General features: G+C 38.1%; 1 protein-coding gene across 19 annotated transcripts in view; it reads right to left on the bottom strand.

The window, feature by feature from the left end:
* The window catches only part of UBR2 (ubiquitin protein ligase E3 component n-recognin 2), a 126,235-nt gene that overhangs the window by 14,410 nt on the left and 92,341 nt on the right, over positions 1-19,484 (bottom strand). For 10 of the 19 annotated variants that reach the window (XR_002802280.2, XR_002802281.2, XM_005603921.4 and 7 more), the window contains 14 exons: positions 19,064-19,218; positions 16,979-17,081; positions 14,760-14,869; positions 14,569-14,649; positions 14,067-14,245; positions 13,604-13,803; positions 11,664-11,757; positions 10,709-10,870; positions 9,361-9,464; positions 8,189-8,267; positions 5,624-5,772; positions 5,153-5,208; positions 775-871; positions 451-518 (listed from right to left, as the gene is read on the bottom strand). Coding sequence is in view for 16 of the 19 variants with exons in the window: in XM_005603921.4 (XP_005603978.1) it covers positions 451-518; positions 775-871; positions 5,153-5,208; positions 5,624-5,772; positions 8,189-8,267; positions 9,361-9,464; positions 10,709-10,870; positions 11,664-11,757; positions 13,604-13,803; positions 14,067-14,245; positions 14,569-14,649; positions 14,760-14,869; positions 16,979-17,081; positions 19,064-19,218 (1,637 nt within the window). In the remaining 3 variants the exon portion in view is untranslated. Of the gene's footprint in view, positions 1-450; positions 519-774; positions 872-1,585; positions 2,685-5,152; positions 5,209-5,623; positions 5,773-8,188; positions 8,268-9,360; positions 9,465-10,708; positions 10,871-11,663; positions 11,758-13,166; positions 13,255-13,603; positions 13,804-14,066; positions 14,246-14,568; positions 14,650-14,759; positions 14,870-16,978; positions 17,082-19,063; positions 19,219-19,484 lie in introns of those variants that run through there. The other 9 variants (XM_070245596.1, XM_070245598.1, XM_005603922.4 and 6 more) reach the window with 4 other exon arrangements.

Below are 19,484 nucleotides of genomic sequence, written 5' to 3'. Positions count from 1 at the left end.
CACTGCTTGGCCAGTGGTGTGCCCTGGCCCCAGACTGCACCCGTTCAGAAGACATACCTTTCCCTAAACCGCACAAAGGGGCTGTCTGTTGCTAAGTTGTGTGACCACAGGGTTGTATCTACCCCAAAGCACTGTATGGGTCAGCAGTAGCCCTGATATTACTAGCGTTATCTTTACTTCTTTAAAGGTAAGAGCACACAGACGTTAAATTACTGACCCCAGGCACACAGCAAAGTAAGAGAGAGAGAGGATTAGGCACCCAGGTCAAGCCTCAACTAGATGCCTTAATATTTTCTTTCTGAGGCTCCTTGGAAAATAATTATATTCAGAAGTGGTAAGAAAAATTCATGGTAACTCGTCCTGTCTGCTGCTACACTACTTAGCAAGTCTAAGATAAAATTATATAGTATGATAAAGAGAACTTTCAAACACAAATTACAAGATACCCACCAATAAATGAAACATGTCAATATCTAATATGCATGGAAGGTCTCCATGGTTGTCATCAGGCACCAATGCTAAATATTTAAAGAAAAATACATTAGCACATTTCATCAACCAACATAAATATTAAATTATTTTTAAAATGCATATAATCTAGTTTAAATTTATCTTTTTGCAAGACATATATGAATTTATAAGCTAGAACTTGTACCTAAGAAAAGTTTTGCCATAACATTTCTTTGATAATGGAGAGAAGTTGCACCACTAAAACCAAAATTACAGAAGATGAGAAATTACCATAACATACATGGTACATGCATTAATACTCACATGCAAAAAGTTTACAAAAGTGTCCTTGCACCACTGAAAGTGACGCCACTGTCCAATGCGCTGCAGCAAATCTTGTTAGTGACCTAAGACAGTCATCCTGAAATGAAGAGACTGACACAATTAACGAAGAAGCCAGCATACGAAGAAGTTCTCTTCTTTCAGGAATGTTAGTTCAAAGCACAGCTAGTTGAAGCAAATCACCTCTCTCTAGATGGTGTGGAACTGAACATACAACACCTTTAATGACATGTCTCTAACATGGAATGAATGAATGAGAAATGCCTAACCTATCTCTTGCCACCATGCTGCTGGTTCCCTATCGGAAAGAAAAGGACACGTGCATCAAGACAGCCAGCCAACAACACAGACTTCCAAGAATATGAGGGAGTATTTCTCTATATTTATTCTAAAGAGATACTCAAAAATGTGGAAAACACTCCAAACATCAGGGAAACTATGTGCAAGAAGATGTGCAAATCAGGGTGTCTGCAGCCATCCAAAACTTATCGGGACTATGTAGGAACAATGAAGACTCTTGATGTAAAGCGAGGAATACTAGGAACAAAACCACAAATAAATACCAATTATAATCAAGTATAAACATGCTAATGAGAAAAGACAGATGGGTGGTAAGTTGATGAGTTTTTTCTTCCTGCTTAATTTTCTGTTTCCCAAATTTACTGTAATGTTGTTTGGTTCAATAGATATCGAGGGCCTACTATATGCTAGTCCTGGTTTTGAAGATCTTAAAATGAAAACTCACCCTCCCTCTCCTGCTCTCAAGGAGCTCACAGCCCTGGGGGTGGGAAGGGAAAGAGGAGGGGGCAGGAGACCAGTGAAAGAGGCAGTATCACAGATGAGGGACATCCCACTCACAGGACACACTTGGAGGCTTCCTAGGGGAGGCAAAGCTTGAAGAGCATCTTCCAGAGGAGGAGTCTGCTCAGGGCACTCTAGCAGAGGCAAAGGCCTGGGAACTAGGATTTGGGGACCAGCAATGAGTCTGCAAGCCTGGACCATGGATATGGGGACTGGCAGGAGGTGATAACGGAGACACAGGCTAGGAAGTTTAAGAGATATGATCAGGGTAACTTTTGGGAGGAACTCCTCTGATTACATATTAGAAAAGGGTGAGATTTAGAGTAGAAAACGCTACAATAATCTAGGCAAGATGTGATATGGGTTGAACCAAGTAAGCAGAAGTAGGAATGGAAGGAATGGGATACACATGCAGGAGACGAATTCAATAAACTCTGCTGACCAACTGGATATGAACAATCAGACCAAATGATGCATCCACTAGGACTTCCAAGTTTCTAGCTTGGTCACCTGGATGGACAGTGATGACATTAACTAAGACAGGGAACATATGAAGAAAAATTAATTTGGATTGTTCAATTTGAGGTGCCTTTAGGAGACTCAGGTGAAAAATATAAAGCAGGCAATGAGATAACAGATCTAGTTTGGAGATAAGACAGGCGGAAATCATTTGGATATAACTGAAATCACAAGCATAGATGGGGCTGACCAGGGAAGACTATCGGATGATTGAGGGTCCTGGCCCAAATTCTGGGGATTTAAAACAACACTTACAGGATGGAGGAGGGAGAACAGATTGAGAAGGAGCCTCCAGAGAAGTAGGGAGAAAACCAGGAATGTCACAGAAATCAAGAGAGAAAATGAGTTTCACAAGGAAGCAGTTAACAGAATTAAATAAATAGAAATGTCAGCACCAGCCCGGCGGCACAGCAGTTAAGTTCACACGTTCCACTTTGGTGGCCCGGGGTTCACTGGTTCGGATCCCGGGTGCGGACGTGGCACTGCTTGGCAAGCCATGCTGTGGCAGGTGTCCCACATACAAAGTGGAGGAAGATAGGCACAGATGTTAGCTCAGGGTCAGTCTTCCTCAGCTAAAAGAGGAGGATTGGAAGCAAATGTTAGCTAAGGGCTAATCTTCCTCAAAAACAAACAAATAAATGAATAGAAATGTCAAGTAAGGACTGAGAAATGCCCACTTACAATGTCAATGAGACCATCTGGTGAACTTGGTATGTGCTATTTCCAAAATATAAACAAGTGTCAGGGGTGGAAGCCAAAGTGCAGGGAGTTGAGAACTGAAGGGTAAACAAGCAATCGGAGCCAGAGTATATACCACTGTTTAAAGAAGTCTTACTGTGCATAAAATTTCTCTCTCTCAATATGAAACAAAATTAAAAACTGCAGGTGCTGTTTCTTTATCTGTATTTAAACATTTTTCATCGCATGGTGAAACATAAAATGAAATATGCTTTAAAATGTCTTGGTCATAAAAAGGGATGAAAAAGCTAAGGTGACAGACAGAAGATAGATAACACTAAGGCAAGAGTAAGAGAAGGGATAACGGAACTGGCTTGTCCACAGAGGAAATGCCAGGAGGGAGGGAGGTAACAGAAGGACTAAGGTTCTAGAGAGGGGTTGGGGTTTAGACAATAGACAGAAGGATAAGCCCCCTTACCCTGAGGTCCCTTATCCTCTAATAGAGGAGAGGAAAGTTGGAGATGTACGTAAGTTTGAAGAGTGAAAGTCAGGAAAATAGAAGTTCACCCCTAATGGTTACATACTTAAAACATTAAATTAAAAAAACCTTTTTTTTTAAAGAATAGGCCCCATTTTATAAGGCCTGTGTAACTGTTATACCAACATCTGACAAGAACATTACAAGAAAGGAAAGTAATAGGCCAATCTCTCTTATAAACATAGATGTAAAAATCTTGGATAAAATATTAGCAAATCAAATATGATGACACATAAAAAAAAATCTACACGATCAAGTTGGAATTATTTCAGGAATGCAAGGTTGGTTTAACATGCGAAAGTTAATTAATGGAAACTGATTACACAAAATCATATTAACAGAAAAAAATAGATGTGGAAGAGTCAATATGTGCCGAAGAGGTAGTCTGAAGTATACAGAATCAAGAAAATGTATAAGAACTGCCTTAGAAACCAGAACCAATGTTCTATTCATTTGTGATTGCTTTTTCAATAATCAACATATTTATCAACTCTTATTTACTGTAGCAAAAAATATCACCATCAAGATTGATAGTCATGTCATACCATATATCATAGTCAAGACTAAGGTAAACTGGTATTCTGCCGATTTACTACAAAGATGCAATTCAGGCCAGTTTTAATACCAGAGTCTACTCTTAGATATTCCAATTTAGTAAGTCCAAAGTGGCCCAGGTAGCTATATTTTTAAAAAGCTGCAAAGAGGACTTTAATGCACAACCCCCAGCCAAGAACCTCTAACACGGGATCTATATTCCTCAAACCATTAAAAAGAGTCCTGAGACTCTAGGTGTTTGCATTGAAAATAAAAGTCAGCAGACTAACTAGTTGTGGAGTGATCACATGGAACTGCATTTATTTATTTACTTTTTTGCTCAGGAAGCATTGCACTGAGCTAACACAGGCTGCCAGGCCTCTTTTTTTTGCTTGAGGAGGATTCGCCCTGAGCTAACATCTGTGCCAATTCTCCTCTATTTTTCTGTATGTGGGACACTTCCACAGCATGGCTGGTGAGTGGAGTAGGTCCACGCCCAGGATCTGAACCTGTGAACCCGGGCCGCCAAAATGGAGTGCGTGGAACTTTAACCACTAGGCAAGGGGCTGGGCCCCTAAGCTGTATTTTTTATACTGGTTTTCATTTCTTGGTTAGGCTCTTCCATCAGTGGTTCTCAATCCTGGCTCCCAGGAAGCTTTTAAAAATATTAATGCCTGGGGCCCATCTCCAGAGACTCTGACTTAACTGACCTGTGGTAGGGCCTAGGCAGTTTTTTAAAGCCTCCAGGTGATTGTACATGAATAAAATTACATGATTTTGCTCTTAAGGGCCCTTTTATGATTGTAAATGAGCAGCAGGTAGGTATGACACTATCTGACACTAGCTACACAGTAAAAAGTAGCAAGCTTTGACTGTATATTCCTTTCTCATTCTTCTAGGCACTAAATGTACTCTGCTTTGACATTAATTTGTACTTATTTACATGTTGCTTATAAAAGGTAGTCAAATATGGTAGGGATGTGCTCTGTTTTATATTTCCAATTGTAGCATTAAACATTCAAGAACAAGCACTCTGTTTTTAGTTTTCTTCCATCTTTTCATGTGTTTAACCAAGAGCTCTGGATGAAAAGAGCTGAAGTTTACTTAAAAGAAAAATCATGAAAAATTAAACCAAACATTACTCCTTCAATATGGTTACAGAAAATGGGTTTTACTATGAAAGGACTGAACCTTGCTTAAATAACCATCTCAAGGGTTTTAAGATCAAAAAAAGCAGAACCACCAATTTCCATTCCACTAAGCTGTGAACTGAGCAAAGTGATAACTCACCAGTCTGCAAGGCAAAGGACCAAACAATGGTTTATCTTCATCACTTAAAATTCTTTCTGTAAATTAAAAATGGTTAAGAGGTTAAATTTTATGTTATGTACATTTTATCACAATTTTTTTTAAAAAAGTAAAGAAAATTCTTTCTGCAAAAAGCACAATATTGTCAGGTTTTGAAATCTTTAAGTCATTTCACAAGAATTAACTTTGGATGTAAAATAAAAAAGAAAACACATTCCCTCAACTGACAAGAAGCTATAATCACCACCAAAATGAGTTCTCTGTTGTTATGGTTAATTTATAAACTCTCAATCTAACAGTTTGTCACTATGCTAAAATTCCTGCTTCAAAGCCTTCATATTATTTCTTCATATTGTTGCCCACTTATGTCTCATTTAAATACAAGCTTCTACACATAATTAATGTCAACGTATGCTTGTGACTTAAAGAGAGACTCAACTCTGAACCTCTTACCTAGGCTTTGGATGGTGTACGCACAGCTACCCCAACACATTACAGGCACACGGGGATCCTCCTCATTCGGATGAAGCTTTAGTCCCACTTTATAAGTAGCAGTTCCAAATGTTTTTAGCATTTCTTTTATGCTCTCAGAATAAGGGTTCCTGAAGTAAACATGCATAGGATTAGCTCAAAACAATGTGCTCACACAAACCAAATGGTTCAGTTTCTTAACATTTGCTATGAGGGAATTGAACCACCTAAGCTGTCTAAAGATAGTTATATGCAAAGGTGAATTAAAGACAGGCAAGCTGTCCCTGCCTGAGAGGAACTATGCTCTGTTTAGGTTGGCAGGGGTGAGGCAAAAGGCTAAAAACAAGGTATCAGGTACAAGTCTACATACTGAACTGTGGGACCCTTGACCTCTTTCCCCATGTTGAAAACAATGTATACCTACTGCCGTAGATTTTAGTTTCCCCAGTGAGGAATCCTCAGGGGTAAGATGTTCACACATCAACATTTTGGGGTCCCAAGAAAAAAGACAGGTCAAGGCCTCATCACCTGCCTGTGAGTCTCACAGGTCAGCAAGCTCCAGCCCACCCCCAGGTATCCAACAAGCTTCTTAGCGAACAACTCTTGAATAGCCACCCAAGGACTATTTAAGGAAAGGAATTTTAAGGAAATTTAAGAAAAGAACTAAACATCAAAGAGATAAACCAAAACAAACAAGCAGAAAAAAAGAACACAGAGAAAATGGAGACAGTATAGAAAGCAGTAAGCTTTAAAAAAATTAAAGATCAGACCAAAAGGGCCAACAGCGAGCTAACAGTAGAACTACCTCAAAAACCAAGAGGAGAAAATTATCTTAAGAAACAACATAAAAAATTCTGAGAACTGAAGGACATGAATCTTCAAACTCCAAGAGTCTACTGAAAATGTAGCAAAACGAAAAGCAAAAATGAAAAGATTCACACACCAAGGACGGTCACAGAAATTTCAGAACACTAGGGATTAAAGACAAGACCCCAACAGTTTCCAGAAGTCATAAAGTTACACAGGAAGAGGAATCAAAATGGTGTTCTCAATGAATGCTAGAAGTTAGTAAAACAATGCCTTGAAAATCTAGATGAAAAATTACTTCTAACCTATAATTCAATACCTAAACCATCAATCAAGCATATGGATATAATAAACATTTTCAGACACAAGAATTTAACACTCAGGGATCCTTTCTTAGGAATCTGCTGAAGAATGCACCTGTGCAAAACGAGAGAGTAAATTAGGGAAGAGTAGGGTATGAGATGCTGGGAAGTAAGAGGAGCGTGGCCAGGAGGAGTCTCGGGGTGGCAGGTGTGCCCTGTCCTGACTGGGGTGGGCGGACAGAGGCTGTGGGAGTGTGGGAGGAGGGTTCCAGCAGAGAGGACCATCTAATGAGTCTGAGCACTTAGAAAAGCTATTGCTAGGCGTCCGACAGACCCACTGCAGCATTTATGTGGGTGAGAGGGGAAGGTAATACATACATAGAAAACCAAGTACATGAAAAAACAACGTAATTATTAACCACAGGAAAGACAAAATTGTACAAGAAAGAATATATAATTGTAACACATAATTTATATTAGTAAAAACAACTGTAACATAAAAATTGCCAACTGATTTAACCACAAATTGTGAAATAACTAGTGGGAGAAGGATGAGGAGCAGTAGATAGGGTAGAGGGAAGAGGTGAATCATATACTGTTTAAAAACGATAAATCAAGAGACAGTCAACTAAGCATTTTAGTAAGAAATAGGGAAGTAAACAGCAAAAGAAACAACCAAAATGAGAAGACTGGGTAAATGACAAGGGCGAATGTGGGAGGCACAGGACTGACGTTTTTTCTTTTTAAGCCTTTCAGTACTATCTGTATTGAGTTCCTTAGTACATGCCGTGCACAGCTTCCAGGCGGCTTTACATGCATGCAGTCACTTTATCCTCACAACATTTAGGAGGTAGATCCTAGTATCCTCACTTTACAGATGAGAAAGCTGAGGTCCAGGGAGGTCAAGCAATTTGCACCGAGTCGCAGAAACAGTAAGCAGTGCTGCCGGCAACGAAACCAAGCAGTCTAGCTCTGGAACCTAAGCTATATGTTATAGTTAATTGTCTGTGGGGTAAAACAGGGCTGAAAACACTCTGGGTTTGATCCTAGGTTCCTCAGGGGTTGGTGGGGTCACAAACAGAAGCACGGGAGTCAGAGGGAAAGTTGGGGTTTGGTGGGGGAGCTGAGCGGTTTGGATTTCGACGCACTGGTGATGGGTTGTGAAGGAGAGCAAGAAAAAGCGGTGCAGCAGGGAGCCAGCAGTGCAGCCCAGGAGAGGTCGGCGGAGCTAAATACGCCACGTGGCTCTAAGGTTTTTATTAACATATCCATAATAAATATCATCATCATCATGTAATGCTTAAAAACCTTAGAATTCAAGATCAACGTCCTGTAATATTTTGCTCCCTAGCTTGACAAATCATATTCTTACTGACTCTAACTTACGTTTTTCATTTCAAGTGGGCCATATTTAAAAGGAATAAAATAATATACTCACTTAGGACGAAAATCAGGCCTAAACCCTTCAGGGAGCTGAAATTCATCCATATTTTCTGAATTCTTTGAAGAGGTGGTATCTACAGAAACAAGCATTTTATATTATTATTTATCAGTCCACAATTTTTCTATAAATTTTGGTCATAAGTTTTATTCTAAATATAGGTGAGGTATTAAAAACACAGGGTTGGGGCCGTCCCTGCAGCTGAGTGGTTAAGTTTGCAGGCTCCACTCCACAGCCCAGGGTTCACCGGTTTGGATCCTGGGCATGGACCTACACACTGCCCAATCTGCCTCACCTTGGGGGGAGTGGGGGGTGCCCAGCAGCCCAGGAAAAATTCCCATTAATAAAAACTGGCATCACACGCGTTCAAAGCATGAGAAATACTATTGCTCTGCTTGACCAAGGCACTTTGTAGCCACCTACGCTGTTCCTAATAGTATGGCCTCTAGAACACAGCTAGGGAAGCTAAGAAAAGGAAGAGCACACTATTTTGTTTTTATGGAAACCAACGATACAAATCCTGCTCAGACTGCTTTCCCTCAAGGTTGTAAGTGCAGAGCATGTCTATGAAACTTGGGAAGCCCTTGGTAATGCCAACAATAAAGTGAGTTAGGGGGCTGGCCCAGTGGTATAGTGGCTCCACCTTGGCGGCCCAGGGTTCGCAGGCTCAGACCATGCGCATGGACCTAGCACCGCTCATCAAGCCACGCTGTGGCAGCGTTCCACATAAAGGAGAGGAAGAACGGTGCAGATGTTCGCTCAGCGACAATCTTCCTCAGGCAAAAAAGGAAGATTGGCAACAGACGTTAGCTCAGGGCCAATCTTCCTCACAAAAAACAAATAAACAAACAAAAAAGTGAGTTAGCCCACAAGAACTAAAGCCAGCTCTTCAAATTCATATCTCCCCATCCCCAGAAGCTCTCCAATAAAATGGGGGAATAAGTGAGAAGCATTTATTATAAACTTCAAATGACTTTACGTATTTTTAAGGAATAGGAGTACTCTAGTAAAGTCAAACTTAGTTCATTGAGACAAAGAAAATTAGAATAAAGTCAAATTTTTAAATGAGAGGTTTTACTTTTAAAATAGTCAAACAATTTCTTCTGGAACTACATTTTCCAACAATCTCCGACTTTAGGGAAAAATGAAAGCTGGTCATCAGCACTTACGAGGAGTGCTCTCTTCTTTCCCAAGAGCCTGTAATGCTTTTATTTGCTGAGATATTGTTCTAATCCACTGAGTCAGATTTGGTTGGTCTGAAAAATTTAACCTGCTAGAAAAGATTACAGAGACTGTTTAGTGTTCTGCTGCTGCTTAGTTTACAATACAAAAAAATTCCTTAAATGATCATGGGCATAATATTTTAAACATTCTTCAAATATTTAAAAAAAAAAGAAAAAGCTAGGGGAAAATTTGTTGCCTTTTAAAAAATAAGAATAGATATTTGCCAATGGAAATAAAAATATACTACTTGTCACTATGATGCCAATAACATTATTTGTCAAAAATTTAACCTTTTTTCAGTACTGGAATTTGCTAGTATTTCTTAAATATCAGAATCACCGCACCACAACTAATATTTGAGTGTTTTTTTATGTGACAAGCACTTAGTAAAGTATTTTACAGCATTACGTTTACTCTCCCAAATATTCTTATGAAAGAGGCTCTATTAGCGTCCACACTTCACAGACGAAGAAACTGAGGTTTAGAGCTACATAACGTGACTAAGGCCACAGAAGGGACAGATCCGGCCACCACACCCCACCCTTCAGACTCCAAAGCCTGTGCTCTTCAGGACTATGTCATAATTGACTCTCAAGGGTAAAAAACAAAACCTGAACCACAAAACTGAATCAAAATAGTAGCAAAGAACTTAATAAACGATTCACACTCATAAAACTTAGATTAATTAGTATTTGTGCATATAAGGTAGACCCATAATTCTGAACATCAGATTTGAATAGCAGATAGTATCAAATTTGTATCTGAAATGAGTATGTTCAATACTCTATTAACTAGAAGCATCCTAAAAATTATGAAATAATAAAAATTTTCCATTTGAAATACACCAACAGATTTTCATTTCTTTGCTCAATTCATTTCTTTGCTATTGTTGGTCAGTAAATTGCAAAAAATTACATTTAATTGTTAGAATATTCAATAAAGTCAGACTGAACTGCCCTATCAATTTACTGAGCATCTCCTGAAAAGTGTGAGGGATATTTAAAGTCAGGTCCTAGAACTAAAGACAGTTTTCATGAATACACAGGAATTTTAGATCTTCTACGGTGTTTATGGGTGACCAAGAAACTGTTAAATTTTGGCCTTTTCCTTTCTAAAAACCAAAATCATATTTCACAGGTCTGGTAGAAGAAATGACTAAATAAAAAGTTTGTAAAGTATCTAGAAAACATTATGCAATTACCTAGAGTGATTTATCCCCCCCAGGTTTATTATTTCATTATCTTCAGAAGAAACTATTGCTTTGATATAACGGTTTTATGAGCCAAAACTTACCTGTTAAAAATCTTTCTTGGAGGAAGCAGCAGAGGAATAACAGTGTTGCTCAAGCACTCACAAAGGGGGCAGAGGAACTCTCCATTTTCTACATCATAGCTTGTGTGTAAGCGTAACCTCTGTTGCCTTCGCTGTTCTTTAGCTTGAACGGAATCAAAATACCTTTATAATTAGAGAACATGAGGTATCAAAAACAAATGGTAATTTTTTTCAATTGAGAGCCACAAGCTTCAACATCTTAAATAATTTGTTTCCATGAACCATCCAAAAGTTAAAATCTTAAATGAACTGAATTATTTTTAACACTGGTACTTTAATTTTTGAATTATTTTAATTATCAAAATGGTTTAAGAGTTCTAAAACAGGAAAGTCAAATAATGATTTTATTGCAAACAAGCATTCACAAAACAGCCAATTTCCTGGCCCCAGTGCTGTCTGGTCACTTCCCCAGGGCTGGTGGCTACGTGCCAGAGGAAGTTCATGATAACTCAAGGAGCACAGTGCCAGAATCACAGTACTGATTTGTGGGTTTTGCAGAAGCATAGAAAGCACCAAAGCAGAACAAATTCGAGGTTATCCCATCTCAGTGTAGGGAGCCATGACAGTCAGGAAGTAACAAGGCAAGTACTTAAGACTTTCAGAATCAAGACCTGCTCACCTTGGAAAGACATCACTCTTCTAAGGTTTATCCCACTGTAAAAATCTTTTTCTCCACCCAGTTTGTTAGCCAATACAGATGCCCACATTAAAAGACAGGAAGTTTCTAAGTCACTCCTTTACATGTATGACACAGCAAATAAGTTTTTAATTATTATTTATTAGGCAGTGATATAGAGTTTTTCCTTCAACATCTTTAGTTCTCCTTTTTTTCTACAATGGAATTTCCTTTATTTAAAAATTCAATTTTGAGCCTTTGGATAAGCTTCTCTTGACTACTATTAAGAATATAAATTACCTTTGCCAACAATGGGCATGCATAATGTGTCCACAGCTACCCGTGTGTGTTCCGCAAGATAGATCAGGATGCATGAATAATGGATCGTATTTTTCTGCATTACAAAACAAACAAACAAAAAACAAAACAAAACACCAAGCATTTAATTTTCCTATAACAAATGCACAACTTCAAACTGTGAAATCCTTGACAAGGGCTTGTACACGTGAAACGAAATTCCCAGTTTATTCCTTTCATTGGAGATACCAGTAACTTATGCAAGACCCTAGATTATTAAGAAAGCAAGACCCTCTAATTCTCATCACCCTGAGCACATTAACCATGCTTGAACTGTTAACAGAAACTGGAACTCAGCATTTAAGCACATCTGGTCTTCTGAACGTTTCACACTTTCAGGCGAGAGACTCCTACTCCCTCCAAAAGCCCTGAGCTCAGGAAAAGGGATGCTCTCCTCAGCGATGCCTTTAACGCTTCAGGGCAGCTGCTCACAACGAGCGCTACTAAAACTGATGTTCTGGTAGTAACGGGGCGCTCCCTAGAGGAGATCCTGCCTAAGGATGCTCACGCAGAGAACAGCCACAGACACTGTGCCACAGCCAGAGCGGCGGCAACATGTCCAGGACAGCAGCCCAGACCAGAGGGGACAAGGGAACGCAGGCAGAGTCGTCTGTTCTGGTGCTAACTGTTTATTTTCAAAGGAGATGACAAATGAAGACAAACATAAGATGGGTGCCTCTCTTCTTTAGGAATTTTCTGAATTCTCTATATAAATTAGTATAATCTTAGAAATTACGTACCATTCTAGAAAGAATAACTCAAGTTTAAATTTGTGGTATATACTAGAAAAGTGCAAATATCACAACATAAAGAAAATCTTTTATGATGTAAGTTGTGAAAGCATGTGGAAAATCCGCTTTAGCCAGCCCAAATGTTTTCCTCACGAAATAACAAATTAAATAAAATTGGTGACTTTATCTTCGGCCTGGAATGAAATTAATAAACTGCTTAGTTCAAATGACCATTTTTTAAGATGAAGCAGACCAATCTTTCTTTTTTTTTTTGAGGAAGATTAGCTCTGAGCTAACACCTGCCCCCAATCCTCCTCTTTTTGCTGAGGAAGACTGGCCCTGAGCTAACATCCATGCCCATCTTCCTCCACTTTATATGTGGGATGCCTGCCACAGCATGGCTCGACAAGCAGTGCGTGGGTCCACACCCGGGATCCAAACCGGCTAACCCTGGGTTGCTGAAATAGAATGTGTGAACTTAACCGCTGAGCCACCGGGCCGGCCCCAGACCAATCTTTCTTAACTAGGTGCCTGAGAGCCACACTGAAAATTTTCCTCACAGAGAAAAGGCAAAAGGAACTGCATTACAGCTCAACTTCTCCCTTTGCTCAAACCTGCTTCTTCCCCTCCATCCCACAGAGGGTGGTCCCGAGGCTCTCCCTAATAGATCCCTGAGTGAATCTCTCTCAAGAACCTGCCTTCTGAGGAACCCTACCTGTGACATTACCACTACTCTAAATCTGGTCCAAGGATGGCTTCTCACACAGGGAACTCAACTGTTCTCGAGGGATTCCACTTTGGATCTGTCCATGAGACAAAATTATTGTTATTTCAGTGTGTCAACTAATTATTAGGATTTTACAAGTATGCTGAAGAATGGGAAAGATTAAGTACCAAAGTATGTTAATGTTATATCACAAAGAAAAGCTTACCTCTGAATCCCTGCTGTTTGCCAGCTGTTTAATTCAGGCATGATACTTAGCCTTCTGGAGCATTTCCACGTCTGTCAAGTGGGAACTACTGCCTAGGTTCCCTGCCTCAGATACCACCAAGACTACAGAGCTACTATTAGGTTCATCAAATTTCTGTCTATTGTAAACAGCCTAAGTGCAGTCAGTATTAATAGAAAGAGAGGATGTCTCTATGACTTACCTGGATCCTGAATAAATTTACTTCTATCTTTTGATAATACAGTTGATCTCTGAACAAATGCTGCCAGGACCATTGCCTTGCTTTCCACCTTCACCTCCTGCTCCTCTTGACACAGTATACAGGTAACAAACTGTCTCTGTTCAGGGACCTGAGTTTGTGCTGGGCCCAATGCTGTAAGTGTCTTATCTGAAACCACAGGGCTGCAATAAAAAGTTTACGAGTATAATCATTTTAAGCATATACATGAATTATCTTATCTATAGTCAAAGATACATTCATAAACAAATACTACTAAACTCAGGTTTCAAAGATTAATTCTTCTAACAAGAGGCCACAAAATTTACCCATCAACTCTTCTAAATTATTTTAGGGTTAAAAGTCTACTTATAAGGAAAAAAAGCAACATCTTCTCCCAGTTGAGAACCACTGGTCCAGAGATTACAAAACTGTGATTCCTGTTTACCTGTTATCCAGAACAGCGGAGGCAGAGGCATCCAGTTCTAGCGTCTGCTGAAAGAGCTCTTTGTTCTCGTCGATAAAGTGCCGCTGCATCTCAGACATCTGGGCCATGATCTTTTCTCTGCGCAGTCTGGCAATCTCAGCTTTTCTCTTCCTCTCAGCTTTGTCTTTGTCTCTTGAACTCTGAAATTATGCTCCATTTAATTAGACCATTAGATGCTAAAGACATAATTTTCCCTAAAGCAGAAATATCTTTATTGTAAAAACTAAAAACCATTCTACAATTTCACTTATCAAAACAAAAGATTTCTCAATAAACCTATCACAATTAAAAAAAAAATAGACCAAAAAAATTGCCACAGCTAATAAATATAAATAAATAGTGACACATTTCTTGGAATTTACATTTTTGTGAATATCAATTACCAACTTACTGCAGATAAATTTAATTTTCTATAGTGAACTTGCTACAATTTTTCAGTATTACCACACTTTACTTCTTATACCTCTTCCATTATGGTTCCTTCTGTCTCAGCCACAGGACTGGGGGATGAACTCTCCCTTAGCTTCTTAATAGCATTAAACGTCTACGAAAAAAAGTATCAGTTATTCTGAAGCTATGAAACATCATGGAAATTTAAAGATAACAAATACTTAATGTTTCTCACAAAAGGCAGAGTGATGCAGGAAATTTTACCTTTAATATCCACCTAATCATATCTTTGTGGACTTCTAGGTAGGGAGCATTCTGCAGCGTTTCCAGCATGGCTAGTATGCTAGGAGAGTTGTTCGGTGCTTCACCAGGTTCTAAGGTGGAAAAAAAATAAAAGGCACAATAACAACAGCTAACATTTCACAGTGCTTGTTACTATGCACAAGAAGATAAATGAAGTTGCTTATAATATCATTTGCCCATCATTTGATTACAGCTCTACTTATTAAGAGATTTTTAATACTTCTTGAGATTGTAACATATTTGTATACTTTACAAATTGTTAACAACTAGAATGCTTTAATCATTCAAAACTGATGTCTTATACCAAATGACTATTTTAAAAACATAGCCTCCAGCAAAATTAAAAACCCAGCTAAAAGGTCTACCTGAGATTTCACAAATCCAAGAAAAGGAATCTGGATTACAGGGGTGCAGCATGTGTATAGAAATATATCTATTTGTTTTGACTTTTTCTTTAATAAAACCTGGATTCAAACTAAATTTTTTCATCTATGAATTATTTCCTTATTTGAGGAAAAGATACAAAAGCCAAGTCCATATTCTCAAGAGTATATTTAATCCAATATTAGCTAATTTAGTTGTATATTCAGAAATGTCCAATTACTGATTTTCTTGATTTAAGTGCTGCCATTCTGGCAAAACGTTCCTCTTTCCTAAGAGGGGAAGACACTGAACTGCAATCTGTAATACTCTTCCAGACCCAAAACGTTGTGGACACGGACTAGGAATCTGACTCTAATAGTGTTTTAATGATATAAAATATTTAAAGAGAAATATGAGGAATGGTTAGAGAAAAGGATTGTTGAAAGAGAGAAGAAAGAAAGAAAAAGAGAAAGAAAAGAAGAAAGAAAGAGAAAGTGAAGAGAACCTGAGATCGCATAGTGATGAGTGAATGAAATTAAGGAATCTTCTGTGCGGTTATCCTAATGTAAAAGCACCAGAAATCAAGAAGCAAAAGACACAATGGTAATCCATACAAAGAAATACTGGCAGAGAAAGAGTAGGGAAAGGCCAGCACCCACTTCCCTGGATGAGGGCAAAAAGGTAAAAATAGAGATCTGGCAGCAAACAGGACTATTCTTCGCACCCTACCAGAAGGACCTAGTATTCTCTCAGTCATTATGTTTTAGGAAGAAATGGGAGCAAACACGACACTGAACAAAGTTACAGAAATAATCCTTTGCAATCAAGGAATTCATAAATTCCTACCATACTAACATAAATTCATTTAAACATCTCAGCAAATGGTTGATGGCAGGTCTGGGGCAGGGAAAGTAAACGATGAGCCCGGGACATCTTGTGTGTCAAAAAGCAAGGTAGTGCTTAAATATTAATGGGGTTGGGACACAGAAGCCAACTGAACAAACTTCCACTGACCAAACTGGCAGTTTGACCATCAAAAGGAATATTGATTATAAGTGACTATAAAACACTCAATAAATAAAAACTCAAGAGTATTACTAAAAAAACCCCCACAAAAATCTAAGCAAACAAAAAGGGTTCACAGTTGCCACCACTGCAGCTGTTAGTCTAATTGCTTATTCTGAAACTTAATAAAAGAAAAGCTTTTCTTAAAAGTGAAATATTATGATGTCTAAAACAAATAGTTCAAAAAAGTGGGCAAATATAGCAAAATACGAACTACTGAATCTAGGTGGTAGGGATATGGATGCTTACTGTACAACTCTTTCAACTTGTCTGTAAGTTTAAAATTTTTAATAAAAAGCTAGAAAAAAACATCTCTCTGGCCTTCTAAGAAAAGTCACATTACTTTCTATGCAATGATAATCTAATCCCTTACAGGTAGTTTTCTTACTTTCAATATGTTTTTTAACAGCAACAATTTAAAAATGAAATTCTGATAGTATATTTTGTTTTTAAAATTATATCCTAGAGTTTAAATGTATGTGCTATATTGATTTCAAACTAAGGACTCCTCATTATTTTCTGTTTATGAATTAAAATTTATGTATTTTAAGTATTGTAGGCCTTACGTATTTTTATAAAAATCTATCAAGATCTGATACAGTACCTTTAACACACAGATGAATACACATAGCCTCAGAAATTTGGATTCAATATAACCTATTTAGAACCTATATGATCAAATAAAAGAAGTTATATTACATATTTAAAATCACTGATATCTTGAGTTAGTTTAGTAAGAAGTGTACACATACTTGATATCTTCTGAGTGAAGGTAAATGTTACTACGTGCTCTTCCGTGACGTTCTCTAAATGCTGTTTTTCTTCTTGTAGTGCCATTCCAATTAAATGTAATACCTCAAACATAAAATGTTTTGTATCTTTTAGTAAAACAAAATTCAAGGACATATTTTTATAAGAAATAACAAACAAGAATTTACTATCGAAAAAAGACATCAAACTATTAAAGACTAAGTACAATAAAAAACAATTTGAAATACTAATTTTTATTAAATTCAAACTTTAAACTTCATTTTCTAACAAAGAATTCTCAATAAACAAACAAAAATTTCTATTTCAGCTAGGGAAAAAACTCAATTGCAAATTCTTAGGGTAACTTAAAATTACTACCGGATATGATCAGCAATTCATATAATATATAATTTCTAGTTTTTTCCCCTGCTTCTTCTCCTGAAGTCTGCCCAATACATAGTTCTATATTTTAGTTGTGGGTCCTTCTAGTTGTCATGGCATGTGGGACGCCGCCTCAGCATGGCCTGATGAGTAGTGCCATGTCCGCACCCAGGATCCGAACCAGCGAAACCTTGGTCGGCCAAAGCGGAGCATGCGAACAACCACTTGGCCATGGGGCCGGCCCCTATAATTTCTAGTTTTATTCCATGCCTATACTACAGTCTTAAAAAAATCTTCTAAGAATCAGTGGCCAAATAATTAGAACTGAATGCATCTATCACATAATTACTCAGTCTATAATACTACCTAGCTCAATTTCTCTAAGGACAAAATCTTAATCATCTCAGGAAGAGACACACTTTTGTCTCTAATGCCACATAATTCATAAAGATGTTCGTAGTTCCTTCAGTATATCTCACAAAAAATTCCTTACCAGAGATATCTAAGAAAACATAACTACACTGAATCTATTTGCACTTTTATTGCTCTTATCCTGCTCCCCAATTTTTGAAGGAGATTTGTGTGTGGTGTCTCTGTATCTTTCCCTACACAAAGGTCTACTGTGGGTGTCGGAGACTTGGAAGAACTAGGTTAGGCTGAATGACATAAAGCAAATGTATACATAAGGGAAAGAGTGTTTAATCCTTTTTTCTCCATCATTTCCCAAAAATCTTTTGCTCACACAATCCCGACAGTCTCTAGTATCCCATAGCTCCATGTTTGTACATTTTAAGTGTATGTTTATAAATGGGAGGGGTTGTAAGCATGCACATTTCTCAGCCAATGAGATCCTTAAGCCTGCTGAGACAAGGAGAAGAACAGTAGCTTTGGAGGAAAGCTGGCCTTCATTTGAATCCTGGCTTCACTGCTTTCACAGCTGCACACCTTCAGGAATTTCCTCTGAGCCTAACTTCATTATCTTTAACACAGGGAAAAAAGGCCACCCTCTAGAGTTTTGAGGATTACAAACATTGTATGTAAAAGTGCCTAGCACAGAATAAGGCACAGAGCAGGCTACTTCTATTAATCGAGTAATTATCATTATGTTACTTACTAGTTGATTACCATGGACACGTTAACTGACTCTCACTGAAACTTGACTTGCTCATCTATATAATGGAAAAAGTCGTATCTACTCACAGGGGTGTTGTGTGAATTCAATGAGAGAGTAATTTAAGAATGACTTAAAGCTATAAAGTAAAATAAAAACAAGGTTCTACACTTGCCACTTACTAGCTATAGGACCCCAAGTCTCTGAGTTTCAATTTCTTCAACCGCAAAATACGAATACTGATGAATTCACAGGTTACTTTAGACAATTAAATGAAAAACGTATGTTAAAGATAACATATTACACAAATATCAGAGTACTGCATAAACAAAGACACATAAAGAAAAACAGGTCCAATCAATGAGAGGCAGGGTGGCCAACAGGACCAAGGCAATCACAACCGTGTGGTACAAAAAAATCCACCAGGCTCTCATTTTCATTGTCAGACACACAAGCACTAACAATATCCTATATTTCAAATTAAGATAACACTACATTTTTGTCTTACGGTTTCTGTGTACAGACACTGACAAGAGTATTCTGGCTTTAACTACAAAACCACTAAAATCTAAATAATAAATGTCTTCAAACCTACCCTTTGCAGCATGGACTCAGACCAGGCATATCCGTTGTGCTCTACAGCCCACTGCAGTATCGTCCTCATGATGCACAGCATCACATCTGACTGTAAGATGTTAACCAGGCTTGCAAACAGAGGGCAGAATGGAGGCAAAACTGGAGGCGGAAGTGCTGAAAACAAAGTTATTAGTTTCTTTTGTAGAACGTGCTGAAAAAACAAAAACAAAACTATCCCATTATTAGATACTTTCAATAGTCTTCACTCAAAGAATATTCATTAACATAAATCTTGAGGCTATGTTTTACTTTCTTAAGGTCAGTCAAATGCAAAAAAATAGCTCCATAAATAGCAGTACAAAGGACGGCCTTTCTTTTTCCTGGAAATGTCTTAAGATCTGAGATAAAACCACTAACCCAGAGGTGACTCAGTCGAGTAC

Source organism: Equus caballus, chromosome 20, assembly GCF_041296265.1.
Source record: "Equus caballus isolate H_3958 breed thoroughbred chromosome 20, TB-T2T, whole genome shotgun sequence".
Taxonomy (NCBI): domain Eukaryota; kingdom Metazoa; phylum Chordata; class Mammalia; order Perissodactyla; family Equidae; genus Equus; species Equus caballus.
This window is presented reverse-complemented; position numbering and strand designations above follow the sequence as displayed.